General features: G+C 32.2%; 1 protein-coding gene across 1 annotated transcript; it reads right to left on the bottom strand.

The window, feature by feature from the left end:
* Nucleotides 1-3250: 3250 nt before the first annotated feature.
* On the bottom strand, nucleotides 3251-16310 carry LOC108915593 (macrophage mannose receptor 1-like). Its single transcript, XM_018721663.2, has 13 exons — nucleotides 16171-16310; nucleotides 16015-16100; nucleotides 15854-15962; nucleotides 15576-15806; nucleotides 14323-14417; nucleotides 14019-14127; nucleotides 13539-13829; nucleotides 12423-12514; nucleotides 10995-11103; nucleotides 7335-7631; nucleotides 6906-6988; nucleotides 6185-6293; nucleotides 3251-3698 (listed from the first exon to the last, which is right to left on the bottom strand). The coding sequence occupies exons 1-13, from the start codon at nucleotides 16259-16261 to the stop codon at nucleotides 3319-3321; spliced, it is 2082 nt and encodes a 693-aa protein (XP_018577179.1). The 5' UTR covers nucleotides 16262-16310; the 3' UTR covers nucleotides 3251-3318.
* Nucleotides 16311-20354: the final 4044 nt, after the last annotated feature.

Raw genomic sequence — 20354 nt, 5'->3', positions numbered from 1 at the left:
GGAAGAACTACATGGGACCAAATCAGGACGTCTACTTTCATTATTGACGGCGAAACGAGAGACTTGATAATTGAAATTTATAGAAAATATGCTCCTCCTTAGGTCACCAGTAACAACATATTGTCGACTGTCTGTCAGCTATGGTAAAGAAAGTGTTGTGTTTAGTCGATAGCTTTTATGTATTTTTTTCGGGAAGATACCAAGCAAAATGTATAGATATTGTAACCCTTTCTTTGGAATTAATCCCCTTTTTTTTTGGCTAGTTAGCTTTTCAGTGGAGGCGTGGGTTCTTAAAACAAAAATAAACAAATTAACAAAACACAAGAAAATTAAACGGATTTTAGGGCGCCAAGTGATTTCAGTAATTTCTAAGTACCCTCAATCGAAAACTTTATTCGAGAACTATAATGAGGAAACCACTAAACATTCAATATAGATTTATTATAATATGATTTGAATATTTGTACAGGGTACTTTAAATTTAAATGTATATGGACACTAGTATAGGAAGACAAAACATTATATAAATACACATCTAAAAAAAAATATATGCCAAAGGACCCTTGCAAAATTGTAACCGACAACTGTTTCAAATATGGTCGGGTAATGGAAATTCTTATGCTAAATAATCTGAAACTAATTTTATATACAAAGGTGCCAACACTTATGGCTAATATTGATCTTTCGAATCGGTGGAAAAAGAAAAAGGTTGAGTCTTGAACTATTAAATGCTTGGTACTTATCTGTGACGCCTTAAGATAGTAACAGCATACGCGATGAGGTGGTACCTTTTCTGCGGGACGAGGGATAGTCGCTGGCTGAGTAGATTGTATTTAAATCTGCAACGGTTTCTTTTCCGACCGATGACGAAACTCTGGCATACTAAAACTCTGGCTTATAGAACTCGCTGGGGGTGTTCTCCAAAAAAAATTGTCGTAGGACAAAAAACTACTACCTCCCAGGTAAAACGTCTAAAAGTGTAGATAAAAACAAATAAATAACGTTGTTCTGTAATGAGTTAGGACTTGAATTATATTTTTATAGAAATTTTGTGCACGCTTACCTCCAATGCCGAATTCCCTAACAATGGAGACGTAACAGACAAATATGGTTCAATTTAAAAGAAAATCTGGCACGCTCTTCAACTAAAACTTACTGAAACTAAACAGCGATGCCTTTTATTGCGAATCGTGGTTTTAATCCTTGCAAATCACGTATAATAATTAGCAATAGTAATTATTTTGCCGACACCCACGACAGCTAGCCATTTTACAAAACTCGAACAAAAACTCCACGAGAAACGCTCTTTACTCTACGCGAAGCGACGTTTTTCGGCAACCGATAGTGTTATCTTCCTCTTTTTTAAAAATTTAAATACAAATACCTTTCCACTCTCCCATAGATGTCCCTCAGTGTTCGAAAATATTATTTATATATATAAAAGCGCTTATTATATCAAGATATGTCTTAATGTTGAAGAGGCGTGGTGACTGAAAGTCATCGATGATAGCCAGTTGTTACGTAGAAGAATCAATTAAAATAAATTTGGGATTTCGAATCAAAATTTGCTGATAGAGTCAACTAAGGAAGCAATCTCAAACAATGCCATTTCCGCCACTGATATATCGTCTCCTACGTCGAGGAATTAAGAGTTGCCTAGAATTTCCACTGCGTTAATGGCAAAGTAGATGTATAAAAGCCAATTTCTTACATTTGAAATTATACAGGGTGTTTCTATTAAAACTTCCCACTTGGAAAATATTAAAAAAAAACTGAGACACGTCGATTTTACATGTTTCCATCCAGATTTCCCTGTAGGAAGGAAGGCGGTCTCCCAGTACGCCTACCCAAACATTCAATTTCCTCGGATGCTGCGTATGAGTTTCATGAAAAATGCTTGGATTTTCACTCCAGAAGCGGCAATTATGGCGCTTGACTCGACCATCCAGTTGGAACGTACATTCATCAAAAAATAGACTGAGTACAAAAAATTTGGATTACTTCGAGAACGATCACTCATTCCTTCACATAACTGTAAGCGGCGATCAATACCGTCTTCATTAATTTCTTGTACAAACTAATTATTTTCACTTTTTCAGCAATTGTATAAACCATATTCACGACTTGGAAATCAATGGACTTTGTGATCATTTTACGTGGTATTGTTTCGACGAGGAAATATTGTCTCGTTTAAAGTAAAAGTGATAGTCAAAACAAATTTTTTATCGAGAAATTCTTAAAGAATGTCTTCAGATAATGCTCGAAATGTTACAAAATGTTCGCTCGGAACTGGAGCAAAGATTTTATTATTGTATGGAAGCGAGTTGAAACCAATTTGAACACTTAATAAAACAACGAATAAAAGAATTTTCATTTAATTGCCAGTGTTGCGAGAAACAACTACTCCGCGCCCTCTGTGGGCGGCAGTCGTGCAACACATCCATATGAATGGCACAGTTGGGAGTCAGCACGACAGATGGAGCCATTTGCGCTCCGCGTACAAAATAATTTTCTATTCTCATAATTCAGTTTTCGATTTTTAATTTTGTTTTTTGTTTTTGTATTACTTATGTAGCTGTTTCTGTTATGTTTTTATGAAGATTTTTAGATATACTAATCCTTATGTGACTTTACCGTTTTGCTATTTATTGATGACTGACATTGTTTCTGATTAACGTTTGTACTTTTTGGTAAATTTTTATTTTTATTTTTACTTAATTTAAATGTATGTGCTTCTTGTGTTAATGAGTTTTTATTGTAGCTGTAATATTCATCCTGTAATTGGGTTTATCCCGCTGAGCGAATTAAAATGAAATAAATAAATAACATTTTCATTCATTGATATTTTGTCTTATTCTTTATTTTTTATTTCATATCCAAACCAAAATTTAAAAAGTCGTCGGTCATCGTGAGCAGAGTTGAAAAAGCTTTAAAATGAGGTGTTACTCAACATAGGGTGCTATTTAATGTTTAAGTGTATTTTACGCCCCTGTCCAAGGGGTAGCTCCCTAGACATCAAAATTTACACCATCATGTGTTCCGCTTGAAAAGAAAATCGATGTATCTCAGGTTTTCCTGTTTTTTTAATGCCGATATTTTGCATGTGGGAAGTTGTAATTGAAATACCCTGTATACAACGCTGCCACTTTACATAATTATAAATAAAAACAGTCTATTATAATTTTTATCTTGTAATAGATATTGATCTCAGAACTATTAAAGCGAATTGATTAGTTAGTTTAATAAGTGGTAAATTTAAAAACAGTTTAATTATTGCAGTTTCAGTCAAGATATTTGTTCTAATTAACAAGTATATGACTAATTAGCGCCAATGCGGGGTTCAATCAACTTAGAAGGATCATCATCATCGGAAGTACCTCCCTTACATGAACAATCTATCTTTGATCCATTTGTAGCAGTCCCCTGTTCTTTGTTGAAAAAAATATTTATTGCCGGAGTCGGTTGTGATTCACAGTAACTAGAACTTTCTGCATTGCGACTTTCACAGATGAAAAGAAGTTCGCTTTCACAGTTCAAGGCGCCCCATTGGCCACCGGGATACAACTGAAGACAAAATTGATTATCTCCGCTCTTTGGTTCTTGATCGTACCAGTTGGTGTAAACAATGGGTTGAAGTTTCGACCATGTCCACTTATTGGACTGTTTTACACCAGACGTCCAGTAGTAGTCATTAGAACCTTAAACATGTAAAATAATACATAGATAAATATAAAAAATTTTGACTTTATCAATTACACAGACGCACAAAAAAGTGGTATGCTATTTTAATAAGATTGTTATGTCCTGGAACCTGCTGAATACGAAGATTCCATCATTTTAGAGGAAGTGCCTCCCAAATTCTCAAAAAATTAGTAATTTGCGAATATGTTTAAGGATTGTAACGTCGTTGGAGAAGCTGATCCGTATATAGGATTCCATAACCCTACCCTCATGTTTTTTTAGCACAGTTTAGCACCGTTATTGAGAAAATGCCCACTCAATTAATAAAAAAGTTGTTTTACAAATATACCAGAGAGGTATCAGATTTAGGGTAAAGGTGTTCGATAGTTTTTTTAACCAGCACTTTTGCTTGTAGCGAACTTTCTTGTCTTCAGTAGATCTATTTACTGGATTTCTTTATATTTTTACCCCCAACTTTATATTCTCTTGTCAACATTCAGCAATAGCCCATTATCATATCCATATCCCACTTGTCCTGATGTATTTCTCCAGAGAGACCATAAATTTAAGATTCATTAGTTATCTGAAATTCTCCACCATTTTGGTGATGAGAGTTTTATAATTATTTGTGATAATCCAGAAGGCTTTGTTACATTTTTGAAGCTTCGCCATGTAGCTTTTTCAGTTTCTTTCACATTTATCCCCCATGTCATTCACCTTTGTCCAAAGCCCCAAGTTTTTTAGTCGTAATGATATTTGCTATCTCTATTGTCCTACAACCATAGCAAAAAGGGATACTTAGTAAATTCTGATTGCTGTCCCAAGATAGTAGTAAATAAATTCACCCCTTGTGCCCTGAATATACAGGGTCGGAAAGTCCCCATGATTCATCGGACGTTACGTGAGAGTGATAAAGTAAGTCATAGAAATCCGTGCGATAGAGAAAGATGGCTATAATGAAGGTGTCTAATAGTCACCGCCCATTTCGCCCTTCCACAAATAAGAAGTGGATCTTATTTGTGGAAGGGCGAAATGGGCGGTGACTATTAGACGCCTTCATTATAGCCATTTTTCTCTATCGCACGGATTTCTATGACTTTCTTTATCGCTCTCACGTAACGGCCGATGAACCATGGGGACTTTCCGACCCTGTATATCGTTTTTGTTTTCCAAGACATACTTTGTTACAGCTTTCAGTTTTGTTGAGTGTGATTTTGGAACTGAAGAATACTTACTACCGTTATGTAGCACAACTGCTTTCATGGTTCGTTTTGAGAAGTCGATGGATAACATCCATTCGGCTTTAAAAGTTATTTATTATCCCTTTAACTTCGAGACAATAATACATTAAAGTACCTTCTCCATTTGACGAAAATTTTTCCGAAAACTTCGGTTGATACACCGAAGATTTAATTCCATCTAATAGGAAACTTCTCTAGTCCCTTCTCTAACTAACTATTCAGCTCCGTCTTTTTCGTCTCTTTCTTCGTTTTCCCTCTTGAAAGTTTTCTTCTTTTTCAACTCCATTTTTAGTAGTTACTCTTGACGTGATTCTTTTTCTAAAAAACGTTCGTATCTTTGATCTGATGTACCTTAGCTTACTACGTTAGTCATAGAAAAGTTTCAGACTAGGAAAACAATATTCACAAGTAACCCATTTTTTGAAAATTTGGAGTATATTTTTTCGAAAATTGTGGGTGTTGGGGCCAAACAAGTTCGTATTCAGCAGGTCCAAAAACGTATCAAACGAACAGACCATTTTTTTTATGTCTGTATATTGGCGATTCCCTAAAACAGAAAACACCTTATTCTACTTCCAAATTCTAATACATACTCAAATTTTGGGTAAGATGTTTCGCCAAATTCGGTTATATGCTAAGTGCTGATTTGCCGTGAATATTACCAGGATCTCGGTTTTCTTAAAAGTTCATAAAATTACATCAAAGTTGCAAATTTTGGTGACCAACAATAGAAACGATAGTAACCGACATAAAACTATATTATTATTCATTCGTCTTGATAGGCGCCAGAGCTAATACTATGGATTTTAATTCTTTACAGAAAAGTAATAAAACTAAAATTAAAAAATTCTGTTTTTTTATATGACTGCAAATTCAAAACCAAAAGACATTAGTCAAATTTCTTCGGTAAATTTTCCCTACATTAATTTATCTTGTATCTCTTAAGACAACCGAGATCTCATTAATGCGATTCATAAAAACGATGATCAAACACTATATGTAATTGCGTAAATATAAAATATCAAAAATTAAATGTAGACTTATCTATTGAGACTCTATCACAAATAATAGCTCAAGAAACATCTATTCGTTAAGAATTTTTTTTCATGTTCTAAACATTATAGCCCAGAGAAATCATTTAATACACTAATACACAAATATTCCATTCCAACTTATATTTAACCAATTTTTCATAATACGGATTTTTAGAAAATAGGTAAAGAAAGAAAAATTATACATTTAATATTTGACTACCTACTTACCACGTAGGTTAATCATGTCGGTGACAATATCATTCTTGGCTTCATTAGGTATACTAAACAATTCCATTCCATACTGTCTGCATGTTTGGGAGGCTTTTCGTTGAGTTGCCTATATATAAGAATAATTGTTATATTGAATAAATTCTTGGAGCCTATAAAAATTGTATCAGCTTTTTAAAAATATAAATATGACTACTACAATATACAGGGTGTTATTTGAGTACGTAGCCAAACTTCAAGGCATGATATTTTAAGTGATTCCAAGACGAAAAGTTTATATAAACATAGGTCCAATAATGTTTCGTTTTCAAGATGTCAAACTTTTAAAAAAATCATTTCTTCGTGAAACTCTTAATAATCCTTTAGCCGATTTTATTGAAATTTGACAGTGTTATTTATAGCTAATTTTGCCCTAACTAGACTAAGTTAAATGTGGGCTACTGACTTTTCTAAAATTTTTAAATTTTTTTCGCATTAAGCAACTAAGAATACAACTTTTTTGTCTCTGATTTTTTTTTTCATATCTTGCTTCCTTTTGGGAGAAAAAAAATTAAATCACTGACGATGCTTATTCACTCTTATAAAAGATGTCTTATGGAACCATCTTTGACGAATGAAGTTGGTAACGATATGATCATTTGGCTAATAGTGTTTAAATTTAATGCAGTTTCAAAAACAGTCTAAAAATGTGGTGGTCATATGAAATATATATTTTACATACTTTAAATTTGCTGATCCGAACTTTGTTTCCACCAGCAATCGTCAAAGGCAGTAAGGGGTTTTCTGGGTATTGATCAGTATAATCTACAAAAATAGGTTGATTTACAAATAATGTAAAAATTAAAAAATATTAAAAAAATTGAACATTGAATTGTAACATTAACGAACACAATGAAACATAAACCCAATGTTCTATTATTTTTTGTCCTTTTGTTCATGTTCTGTTCTTAAGCTTTCTAATTTCTTTTTCCAATCATAACCTCCATATTTTTTTCTCTGATAATTCTTAGACTTTTTCAGATTTTCATTCTAGCTATAACTAAAATTGAATCCTATTCATTTAAATTCTTTCATTTCTCAATTATGTCCAATTAACTACTTGTATAATACGCATATATGCGATTAATTATATTATCAAGAATAATCTTACCTCCAAATTCAATAAAAGGAGTAACAGTTGGTCTTGGTTCAAATATAGATTCATTGCCATGCAATAAATTGTCTTCATACCGCTCACAAATAAAGAAAATTTTAACTTCACAATTGAAATCGTTCCAAAATAATCCTTCGTTTCTATTCAGTACAAGCTCTATACACATTTCGTTTACGTTATCTGGTTGACCTGGAAGCCAATTGGTATATTCTACAGTTCTTCCTGTTGAGAGCCAAACCAAATTTTTTCCATTAAGAAGTCTACAGCCGGATGTCCAAAAGTGGTCTCCTGCAACTATAAATCTTTGTTTTCTTAGATTTGTATAAATAATTGTTAAGTAAGTAATATGCACGGTGATTTGCAAGCCTCGTTACAAATTTTATCAATTGAAAGTAGATATTTTGGAACAAAGAAAATGTTATATTGACATAGATCCAATTTTATTTCGAAGTTATATCAATTCAAACTAATTAAAATTGAAATTATAATGATCAAGTTGAAAAATTCGAACAAAAAATATTCTAAAGTACAGCTTTATTCTAAAAAAATGAACTATTTCTGACATATGAAGATGAAAAAATCCAAATGTCTTTGAAGATGTTTGACCTAGATGATGAAACTTGTTAGTTCATTAGACAAAAATCCGTTGCAACGGTATATACAGGGTGATTAATTAACAATGGGAAAATCGAAAGCTGAATATACTACACGTGAACTGGTGTCCATTGGCGCAAACATGCCTTATCCGAAAGATGATATTTTAGGAAATACAGGGTGTTCAAAGTTAAAATTTTTGCAATTATTCTGAAAATATGTAGGTTAGGAACTTGAAAATTTGTGAAACTATATTTTTTTGGGCGACGAATAAGATGCGTGTTGTAATTTCAGCATTGCTCGTAGAGGGCGCCACTTACGACCATTTTACCGAAAATTTAGTTAATAACTTTTTACCCTGCATGTCTAACATGAAACTTTATTCAAAACGTGAAAGAGCAATCATTTTTCCATTAATTATGTATTCTTGTTTCATTTCGGTATCTCGATCCGTTTTCGAGAAAAATCGATTTAACGAACACTACTCGTATGTTTTGATAATACGAGAAATTAAAAGCGAAACAAGCCAAGTGTTTCTTCATGTTATCACAACAATGAACAATAAAACAAATGAAATTCGTAATAATAATTTAAAGTCAGTGTTCGAAGAATCCACCGTTGACATTTACACACTTTACACAATGTTTTCTGAGAGATCTTCGAGTGTGAGACAACATATTGGGATTGCGTTAGACTTCGTTGGCAGCGATTTGTATTCTTTGCCACAACTCTTCACAGGAACCAATATATTCTTGCAAATAGAAAAATGAAGAGGATTGAAGTCCGGACTTCTGGGTGGCCAAGTAAAAATGCTTCCACGGCTTGAAGAAGTTCCACTTTATTTAAGAAGAGACATGTGGTTCATGCACGACGGAGCTCCACCGCATTTTTCTTGGCCAGTGCGTGCATATTTAGATGTAGTTTTTCCAAATCGCTTTACTGGCCATGTAATCATTTTTGCTTGGCCATCCAGAAGTCCGGACTTCAATCTTCTTGATTTTTCTATTTGGTCTCGAATGTAAGATATAGTTTACAAAGAATCTATTGGCTCGTGTAAAGAGTTGTGGCAAAGAATACAAATCGCTGCCAACGAAGTCAGACGCAATCCCAATATTTCAAACTCGAAGATCTCTCAGAAAACGTGTAAAGTGTGTCAGTGTCAACGCTGGATTCTTCGAACAATTACTTTAAATCATAATTACATATTTTATTTGTTTTATTGTTAATTGTTGTAACAACACGAAGAAACACTTGGTTTGTTTCGCTTTTAATTTCTCATATTATCAAAACATAGTGTAAGTTAAATTTCTCGAAAACAGATCGAGATACCGAAATGAAACAAGAGTACATAATTAATGGAAAAATGATAGCTCTTTCAGGTTTTGAATCAAGTTTCATGTTAAATACACAGGGTAAAAAGTTATTAACTAAATTTTCGGTAAAATTGGTCGTAAGTGGCGCCCTCTATGAGCAATGCTGAATTTACAACACGCGTCTTATTCGTCGCCTAAAAAAATATAGTTTCACAAATTTTCAAGTTTCTAACCTATATATTTTCAGAATAATCGCAAAAAACGATTTAAAATTTTAACTTTCAACACTCTGTATTTTCGAAACTATTAACTTTCGGATAAGGCGTGTTTGCGCCAATGGTCACCATTTCACGTGTAGTATCTTCAGCTTTCGACTTTCCCATTGTTAATGAATCACCCTGTATAGATGTAGATGTGTTAACCACTAGCGGAAATACTGGGAAGTAATGTCAACGATAACCTTAGAATTTCGACGAAATTGAGTGTTATGGAGTTTGAACAAGTGCATTTAATGTGTTATACTATATCTAACAAAAAAAGACTAAATTTGAAATAAATGCAGGTTTACTATGATAAAAAGGTTTTAGGATAGTTCAAATAAATCTAAAACTAATTTTCCAAATAAAAATCCTATTCTGTCTCATTAAATAATAGCTTCGTCATATCATGAAACCCAAAAACTCAAACTACTGTTTTATGCGTGTTCCAAAATTCGTCCATAAAACTAAATCCTCTATTGAATATGTCTAGGATGTACATACGTTGTGTGAACAATGGTTTAATTTGTTGATTTTCCACTACCACATCGATAGAGTTTTTGAGGAATAGCACTTCTAATTTAGCGAACTTTTCTGAGTGATCTGCTAATCATTGTCTGTGCTGTTTAACGTCTATCCGATAATCCATTCGTTATTATGTCTCTGCTCAACAAATATTTCCATTAAGCGGTATACGAAAATAATTTCTGAATATTTTTCATACAAAAATATATCACAGAGATTTGCAACTTAGTTTGCAAAACATATTTTTAATAAACAGCCAAGGAAATTGTAAAGTAATGCCAACTTTTGTTTAACGCTTGCAATAATAAATCAGAAGTACTAGATTTTTCATCTACAAATCTAGGTTTTTGAACATTTGTTCTAATTTTTTAATTTATTTATGTATTGTTATTTATATATATTTATTTATTAACTATTTCTTAATAAAATATGGTTATTACAATTATTGCAGTCTTTCAGATTTTAAAATCGCTATAACTTCGAATCTTTTTAGCAACTAGCTTCCATAATCAAAACGTGTAACAAGGCTAGTGAATTACTCTGTATGTATATCACACAAGCGTTGACTTTGATCTGAAACAGATATTTCTCTTATTTAAGATATCTAACAAATAGTTCTTTTAACATCAGTTGAAGTAATATGCACATAGATAATTTTTATTTACTTTAAAAATTGCAGAAAAATTGTAGAAATCTGGCACTAAATGAAAATTTACACAATTGTCGCTAAAAGAGGACAGACGCAAAGTGTGTAAAAATTCAACATTGTGATTATTATTATCAACACTTTTCAAAAAATATGAATATTGTATTGCATTCAAGTTTGATCAAATTTGTTCTTGGCTTCTATTCATTATACTAGTAGAATCTCTTGTGTGAATTTTCGTGACATTATTCTCTGGGTATGACCAGCATTTGAAATGGTTCGTCTTAACAAATACGACACTTATTACATTGTATATTCATACCTGTATCTCTAATGTGTTTGTACAAAATTTTATTTTCTACCTCCGAGTTGATTGAAACTAATGTCATGCCAATCATTCCACAGAACTCGCTAGCTTCAAAAAATGTCTCCTAAAAAAAATATACAGAATTTTCATCATTTTTCCTTCCTAAAAAATCTGATTAAAATTCGAAGAACAAGACCATATAGAGAATTATTTTATATACGTAACTCTCTTACTCTTATCGAAAAGTCAAAATGAATGTGTTATTTATATATTTATTTATTTGTTTGCCCATTCGTTCGTTTATTTATGTATTTGTTATTTATTTCTATTTGGGATGCAAATAAGAAAAGTCCATTGTTATATCTGCTAATGCTGAACAAACAGACTAGGTAACATAAAAAGAAACATGCTAAAGCTACGTATAATCTAACAGTGCTAATAACAAATAAAAAATACACCGTTATAGACACTGCACTTTATTATTATTTTATTAGTCCTTTTGATGAAAATGATAGTAATTTTAGTTTTCAAAACAGTCTGTACTCAGAAGCTGGTGGAATCAAAAATACACCCTGTTTCAATTAAAACTTCCCACCCGGAAAATATCGGAATTAAAAAAAAAATTAAAAAACCTGAGAAACGTCGATTTTCTTTTCAAGGGGACACATGCTTCGAAATGATCGTTCGGAAGAGGGAAACTTGAACATTTAATAAAATAACATTTTTTCATTCATTGATATTTTGTTGATGATTTTATTGTCATATCCAAACCAAAATTTAAAAAGTCGTTTGACGTCGTGAGCAGAATTGAAAAGCTTTCAAATAATGTGTCACTCAACATAGGGTGTCATTTAAAGTTTAAGGGTATTTTAAGCTCCTGCCTAAGGGGTAGCTTTCAAGACACCAAAACTTAGACCATCATGTCCTTGAAATGAAAATCGACGTGTCCGATATTTTCCAGGTGAGAAGTTTTAACTGAAACACCGTGTATATAAAACTCATCAAATATTGAAAATCAAACCACTCTGATAATTAGCAAATTGATAAAAATGTTGATATGCCTAAGAGAACGAAAAAAGATTGTAATTTCGAAAAGCTTTAGATGTACGACGAAACATACTTTTTGTAGATCAAGTGAGTCCGTTATCCAATAATCTAGTACATCGACTAAGATTCTTCTGTTATTGAGCCATAAAATACTAAAACGTTTGCAAATATCGAGATAATTATTATATGTAATATTCTATATATGCAAATAAGGAAGTATTCTAAGTATTGTCACAACTGTAAAAAAATTTACCAACCCCTCTTCTTCGGGTCAAAACAAAGCTATTAAAAGAATATACTTATGATCAAAATACTTCCTTGATGAGTTTACGTTAACATATTAAAACATTTCAGCAAATTTTGGTGAAACAAAATATCATTAAAATATCGACTTACCTTAAAAGTACTAAAATAATAATTTTTTCCTCTGAAACGTAGTAAGTTAACATTTGGAGATACATACAGGCTCCTTGAAGGAGATAAACTATCTGCAAAGGAAAATCGTGAAAGAAAGCTTAGGTATATTAACGTATCCAAAAAACAGGGGCGTGCGTGTGGGAAATTATTTAAAAAATAGTATACACGCCACTGCATATTTTCAATTTTGTGAGTTTTTTGTAATTCCTGTAAGATGTCTCTTAGTATTTTTTCATTTGAAGCCTAGTTCAAGAGAAAAATTCTGTTTTATTAATTTATTGACCACACAATTGTGGTGTTTTTAATAAAATGGCATTTCTCTTCGGAACTAAGCTTCAAATGATAAAACTTTGACGGACATCTTTTTCCAGATAATGAACGAAATTTACAAAAAAGTACCTACTCCGAAAAATAAAAGTGTCAGAGGCGTGCACATTATTTTCCAAAACAAACAATAGTCTAGCCCACATACACGTCACTTGTGAGGTGATTAAGTTTTAGTTTAAACAAAAAACATGACCTCTAATAAGCAGATATTTAAAAAATATATAAAACCGCCGTGTATTTTAGAAAAGGAACTTTTTGGACAGGTATTGTTACTGACAAATAAAAAGCTCTCTTCTACCATTTTAATTACACAGCCCCAGAAAAAAAAGTTCTGTACCAGAGACTTGTTTGCAAAATCTGCGGGGATACAGCTAATAGACTTAAACACATTTGATCAAGATCAGAACAAATTTTTCCGAATTTTGCGCTCACTAACGTGATTTTGTACGATTTATCACTACTTTTGGTGATTATTGCAAAATTTGGGACGATGCCGCTTAAAATACTTCAAATTTGGATTAAGCACATCAAGTTCAGAACAAATTTTTTCGAATATTTTTAAACTCATCAAGGTGTTTTTCGGCGATTTTTCACTATTTTTGCCAATTACTCAAAATTTTGAGCGTTTTTGATCTAAACGGACTTCAGTTTCAGATTTAGTACGTCAAAATACATAAAGCCTATTTTGTCAAATCAAAGGTACAGACCTCTTTTTTTATTTTGTCTGACGGTGTACTTAACTTGAATGAAAATCAATCATGAACTTACCAGGATTTTGAACTAACTGACTAGAGTATGACTTTGTTTTAAAAACGGAATCAGCACCATGAAGGGAATCGTATCGCTCGCAAATAAAGAAAAGTTTTACGTCGCAATTGAGATCATTCCAAAACAACCCTTCATTTCTTTTGTGCACCAACTCCACGCACAGTTCGTTAATGTTGCCTGGTTGACCAGGAAGCCAATTCGTATATTCCATAGTTCGTCCAGTTGATAGCCACGCTAGCTTCTTGCCAGTATTAAATTTGAATCCAGAGGACCAAAAATTACCCGCCGCAACTGTAAAAATACGGTTATGGTCACATTAGCAAGAAATATATAATTTATTAAATATTTTTATCGGTATCCGTTATATGTATTTAAAGCAAAACTCTAACTGAAAATCTTGAAGAAGAGCTTCATTAAAATTTAAAATTAAAATAAACGTTTACAATAACCACTATAGTTATTAACAATAATACGACTTACGTGTGTCTCGGGCATATTTATGCAATTCCTTGTTTTCTGTCTCCGAGTTGATGGACACTAATTTCATTTGAATTGCTTCGCAGAACTGGCTAGCTTGAAGGAAACTGGCCTAAAAAAGTAATAATATGTTATATGATTTTGATACTTCTCTTCATAGGTAACTCTAGAATAAAATAAACGTTGGTGCAGTATTCATTCTGTTAACTGATGAGAGAAGGTTAACTGTTAATGAGCTTTTAATAATTGTAAATAAATATAGTTTTATATAAATATGGGCAAAACTAAGACAGGAATAGTACCTTACCCTAAAATCTGTGCCAAAATAATAACTTTTCCCTTGGGAATGTAGTAAATTAATATTGGGATGTAAGTACGGGTTTTCCAAGGTAGATAAGCTTTCTGGAAAAGAGCATAAGAAAACGTATTAGATTTAATAATTAATTACACAGCCCTACAAAAAAAGTTCTGTACCAGAGATATGAGTAAATAGTTTTTGTGTATTTTTTGACGCTGAATCCGAATCCTCAGCCCAAAAACTGGTTTACCAGGTAATCTTTATTTTGCTACTTACTGTTCAGTATCTGAATCAAAGTTTTTATAATAAGAATAAAAGTTTTTAATTTTATGATTATAAATCATTATTGCTTTGTATTTTTTACTGACCATAATCTTATCCCGTTGAAATTTTTAAAATATACATATTCTTCAATAAAGCAAAAACTTTACTGCTGCTAACGCGTTTATTACATGAACTATCAATGTAAAATTTTTGGAAAATATAAATTTAACCCTTTATTTAATTGTCTCTAAAATCCCGGTCCGATAATACATCCAATAGTTAATTCACAATTAACGTTATATAAAAAAGTGATATTGGGAACAAAGAGGATTATTTTAATTTTTTTTAATTACCGTAAAAATAAGCTCTATTTAATTCAAAAAGGGTGAATTCCCTAGCGGATTTTGCCTGACCCTGAGGCAATTTGTTTATAACTCTATTTTGCACGTCCTACGTTTGGTAATTAAACAATTAGTTGCAAAAAAGGTACGAAATTAATTAACAAATAGCTGGAAGAACAATTTCACGGTCAATCGAATCAGTGTTTGGCACACATGTTAGTCATCAACATCCATCATTTTTGCAATAATAATGCGCAAATTTCGAAAACTGATCTTTCCGCTTTCGACCTTTATTTTACAGTTAACAAATAGATGAAAATGACTTTAGGTACCTTAAGTTGTAGGTAATTTAATATTCTTACAACACAAAATAATTAATTTTTGCGATATGACGTCTAGATTTTCATGGGCAGTAAAAAAAGTGAAAAAACACGTAATTTTGCAACTTATTTGCAATTTGCGAACTTAGCATCACTTCTTTCGAGTTACTTTTTTGATATTATAATTCTACGTACCCTTTCCCGTCATATAGTGCAAAAAATGTCTACTAATATTTTTTTCAGATTTTTACAGTTTTATGATCTTATTCGACTGGAGTATATTATAACTTGATCATGATCAAATCTAAATCGGAACATAGAATAAATTAGTATTTACTTGTTTGTTTATGTGTTTCGCAGATAATGGCTTGCTTCGCATTGCAGTCTCTGTTATTAAAATACAGTTCCTTTTTGCCGGTAAACCACAATTCGAGGCATTGTTCAACTAAAAAATCAGGTTGTCCGTCGCTCCATTTTGTATATTCCACAATTTCCATCGTCGTCATCCAAATCCAGTTTTTGTTGTCTACTAGTCTGGAGCCAGAAGTCCAGAAGATTTGCTCTTTGCCTAGAAAATTACAATCAGATAACGTATAATTAACTTGTTTGACTTACTTGTCTGTTTAACAAACTGCGTCATTGCGTCAAGTTCTTGGGATGATTTAATCGTTACCAGATTCATACGAATATTTTTACAAAACTGGTATGCTTCGATAAATGTGAACTGAAATAAAAAAAAGATAATTCTTGTAATAATTATTATTACGCATATCTACCTTAAGTTTAGGAACATAATAACCTTTCTCTTCAAATCGGAAGAGAGGAATGAGAGAGGGGTCATCTAAAAATGAATTGTTCCAGGCTAAAACGTAACAAATGTTTCCACTCGTATTAAACTATTATTACTTTATAATTATATAATGTATACTTACCTTCTCCATTGTCATTACTTGCCAATTCGGCAGCCTCGAGGAAAACTCGTAGACAAGAAAACAGAAGCAGTATATAGTTAAAAGAACTCATCGTATTTTTTTATAAATATAATATAAACTTCTTGCAATTCCTTCTTATATACTCGTAGTTACCCGACAGCTGTTATCTCTGAAATAGAAGATAATAACTGACAGTGAACACAAATATATAATAAATAATTTGTAAATATAGAACATAATTATTTTATTTTCCATAAATCATAGAAGTGTTTACTAACAATTGAGAATATCTTAAACTAATGAAACTCTCACAACGACTAACTTGTGGAAAGAATAAATTGTGGAAATGTAAATCTTAATAATTTTATAACGTTTTCCTTCTATATCTAGGTAATAAAAAGTATTTCTTGAGTTATGTATATCATAATAACGACAATAAGTTTCATGTAATAGCTTTAAAACCATTCAGTGATTAATGGGTCATCTTAACTGGATAACAATTGTGAAAGTCTGTTTAAAATAATTGTAATAATAATTGTACAAATTGGAATAGTAAATCAGTAGATTATTTGCTTGACATTTATTTCATTTATAACATCAAGAATTAGTAACAATAACACAAGCCGACAAAATTTGGACGATCTTCTAATCCACAAAGCAGTATATACCTTTCCGAAAGATTTTGGTATGCTGACTTCGAATCCGAGGTCTAAATTTCTCAATTGGCTCTGGTTTTCAAGATATCTTAACCTAAAATCGCGATTTTTTGACATATTTGAGGTTATGTTACATGGCTAGGTAATTTTTTTTGCAAAACCATTAAGGGGGTCTTAAATTACTATACATACTCTTTAAAATGCGCTTGGATATCATTTTTGGTCTTTGAGATATCGCAAATAGTAGTTTCACTTATTTCTCGATTTTTGAATATACTGATAACACAGCACCACCAACAGCACCCAGAAGTAGGGATCTTACATGCTTTGGGGTCGATCATGAATCTGAACTCCAAAATACTCTATCACGTCAAATTTTACAATAAACTTTAAAAAATGTTTAAAAATTCAATATATGGCCGATATTTTACGCATTTTATCAATCTAGAAATACATTTACACGAAAAAGAGGCTAATATGCTCAATCCTGAACTCATAAACCCTTAACCCATAAACTCCAAAGCTCTTAACTCAGAAACCCACAAGCCTATAAATCAGCGATCTCAAAAACTTGTAAGATACCGATGAATGGGTGCCGATGAATTTAGGTTTGTGGTGCTGTGTTGTGAGTGTATTCAAAAATCGAAAAATAAGTCAAACTACTAAATTTCAATATGCGATTTCTCAAAGACGAATAATGATATCGGGATAAATCCGATAAGTGCATTTTAGAGAGTAAGGATAATACTTTAAGAACCCATTAATGGTCTCAGCAAAAAATTACCTTTCCATCATAACTTCAAATATGTAAAAAATCGCGATTTTGGCACATCTAGGTTAGGACATCGCGAAATCCAGAGACAGTTGAGAAATTTGGAGCTAGCATTCGAATTCAGCGCACCAAAATCCTTTGCCAAAGTATATTCGTCTTGTTGGGTTAAAATCTTGTATAATCTTGTGTAATAAAAGCAATAACTGAATTTGCTAAAATGGAATAACTGTGATAATACTCTTTTTGTTTTCTATACCTTCTGTTCATGTGCTTTATACACTTATAAAAATCGTATTTGAGAGATTATGCTACCATTTTGATAACAGTCTTGTATGAGGGAATTGCATTTAATTTTTGTGGTACCCCATGAATTTTTAAATCGTTGCAACATCAAGAATTAGAAAAAGCTTAAATATGTTAATCATTTTCCACCATTTCTCTTTTAACCAGTATTGTGAGAGTTAAAGTTATGTACTTACTTAAAAACAAATAAAAAAGAAGCAGTAACATGAATCTGAAGACTAACGCTAATGATACATTATTTTTCGCATCTCCGTTCTTCTATGATTCATGTTGGTAGGTCTCACTTATACATGACGCGCGCACAGGTTTAAAGGAAAAAAGTGTTTCGTAACAGTCCGTTACTGTAGTGTATTTATGCAAAAGAAAAGAATTTCCATGAATCCGAGATAAATCACACGTAAGGGAAATATTATATTAATTATCCATTTCAGATGCAGATGTATTTCATTAAAATTTTTCCGTTAGCCGCCCTTGACTTGATAATACTAGCTCGTATACTATGGTACACGCAGAGCAGAATTTTTAGACTAATTGAAATGCAAATTCTACCTTAAGCTAGCTAGCTTTAGCTGGTCATATTGTAGTTTTTTTAAATTATTTTGACCGCGAACATTTGTTTGCAGAATATACAGTCGTTTTAACCCTCTTAGTAGGGCGTGGCCGCTTTGTTTTTTTTGCCCGTATTCCATGTGACATGTAGAGAGTGGTTTTCACTCCGCTTAAATGGAAAGACTAACTAGCCATATCGTAGTTGTTTTAACTACCTTGCCCGCAAACTTTTTGTTTGCCAAATATTTGTGGCAGAACGGTCGTTTTGACCGTTTTAATAGGGCGTAGCCGCTTGGTTTTTTGCCCGCATTCCATATGACATGTAGCGAGTGGTTTTCACTCCGCTTAAATGGAAAGTCTAGCTAGCCATATTGTAGTTGTTTTAACTACCTTGCCCGCAAACCTTTTTGTTTGCCAAATATTTGGGGCAGTACGGTCGTTTTGACCGTCTTAATAGGGCGTAGCCGCTTGGTTTTTTTGCCCGCATTCCATGTGACATGTCGAGAGTGGTTTTCACTCCCTTGAATGGAAAGTCTAGCTAGTTATATCGTAGTTGTTTTAACTACTTTGCCCGCAAACTTTTTGTTTGGCAAATATTTGGGGCAGTATACGGTCGTTTTGGCTGTATTAAAAGGGCTTAGCAGTTTTTGGTGTTTTGACCACGGACAATTTGTTGCAGAATATTTTGGGGCACTATGCGATTGCTTTAATTCGACTAAATATGGTCTAGTCGTATTGACCTTTTGTCTGCATTTCATGAAACATGTAAAGTGTGGGTTTCACTCTTTTTACATGCAAAGTCTATCTATCTATCTCTAAGCATTTAGTAGTTATTTTAACCATGTCACCCATAACTTGTTTTAGACATTTGGGTGTAATTCTACTGCTATTTTTACCCTCTGCATACCATGGTATACACGCAAAGTGGATTTTTCGTTCTAAAGGCTTCCTATTATAATTTTGCTTTGCTTACATAGCAAAATTTAAATAATCTGCTTAAAGCTACATATTTTCAGAAGCAGTGATTGTACTATGTTTCTTAAAGAAAAATAATAATAATAAAAAATAATTGTACTTATGTACAAATATAATGCAATTTTTTTTAGAGATAGATCGGAGTTATGTTAACCCCTTCTTTACTCTTACGGGGTCTTACTCAAAATAGTGAGTTAGTATATACTAATACTCACCACTCCCTTTTAATTCTAACAAAAATTAGAAATTTACAACTTTTTACAGATGAGAGTGAATTAGGTGCTCAACAAATTAATGTCGTATTTAGTACGAGTTCCTGGAGATAGTTACGTCATATTAAACAGTGTAAAAGGCGAGTAATAAAATTAAGAGAGTATACCAAAAAACAAAGGGGGAGGAGCGAAAATTGTGAGCAGTATGGATAAGAAGAGCGATGTGAAGAAGAGTTTACTGGTAAAAGAAAACAAAATTATTGAAAATAGAGTACATAAAATCTAAAAATGAGTGCATTGTTTTGTCACTCAGAGGTACTATTCTACAATGAAACTTAATGTGAATTATACAAGCAGTTTTTCTAATAACACCTTATATATTTTATTTGATTAAAATAATCTATGTAGATGTAGGTGTGTACATACATGTACGTATGTGTATATAAACAAAAAAAAAACATTTTATTACTAGGTATAGCACTATCATCAAACATGAGCATCAGAGTGACATGTTATTATAGAAAACTTAATTGAGCAACTCCTCTGTCTCTCTATAAGTATATATATATATAAAAAACATATACATTTTATACATACTGTTTCATTTATGACAGTGTATGAAAAGATAGCAATTGAGGAGAAGATAAAATTAAGTGATAATAAGGGAACTTTCAATTAAGTATTAGGAAGCAATTACGTAACGAAACCTTAATTGAA

This window comes from Anoplophora glabripennis, unplaced genomic scaffold (genome assembly GCF_000390285.2).
Source record: "Anoplophora glabripennis isolate ALB-LARVAE unplaced genomic scaffold, Agla_2.0 scaffold1317, whole genome shotgun sequence".
NCBI classification, from domain to species: domain Eukaryota; kingdom Metazoa; phylum Arthropoda; class Insecta; order Coleoptera; family Cerambycidae; genus Anoplophora; species Anoplophora glabripennis.
The sequence above is the reverse complement of the archived record's forward strand: the minus strand, read 5'-3'. Positions and strand labels throughout refer to the sequence as shown.

What these genes read in the sequence shown, in the direction of transcription:
- LOC108915593 (XM_018721663.2), bottom strand. Translation starts at nt 16,261, where the DNA reads ATGAGTTCTTTTAACTATATACTGCTTCTGTTTTCTTGTCTACGAGTT. An exon ending in AAGTAATGACAATGGAGAAG is followed by an intron (nt 16,101 to 16,170) that starts GTAAGTATACAT and finishes GTTACGTTTTAG; the next exon opens with CCTGGAACAATTCATTTTTA. An exon ending in CAAACACATTAGAGATACAG is followed by an intron (nt 7,632 to 10,994) that starts GTATGAATATAC and finishes AAAGATTTATAG; the next exon opens with TTGCAGGAGACCACTTTTGG.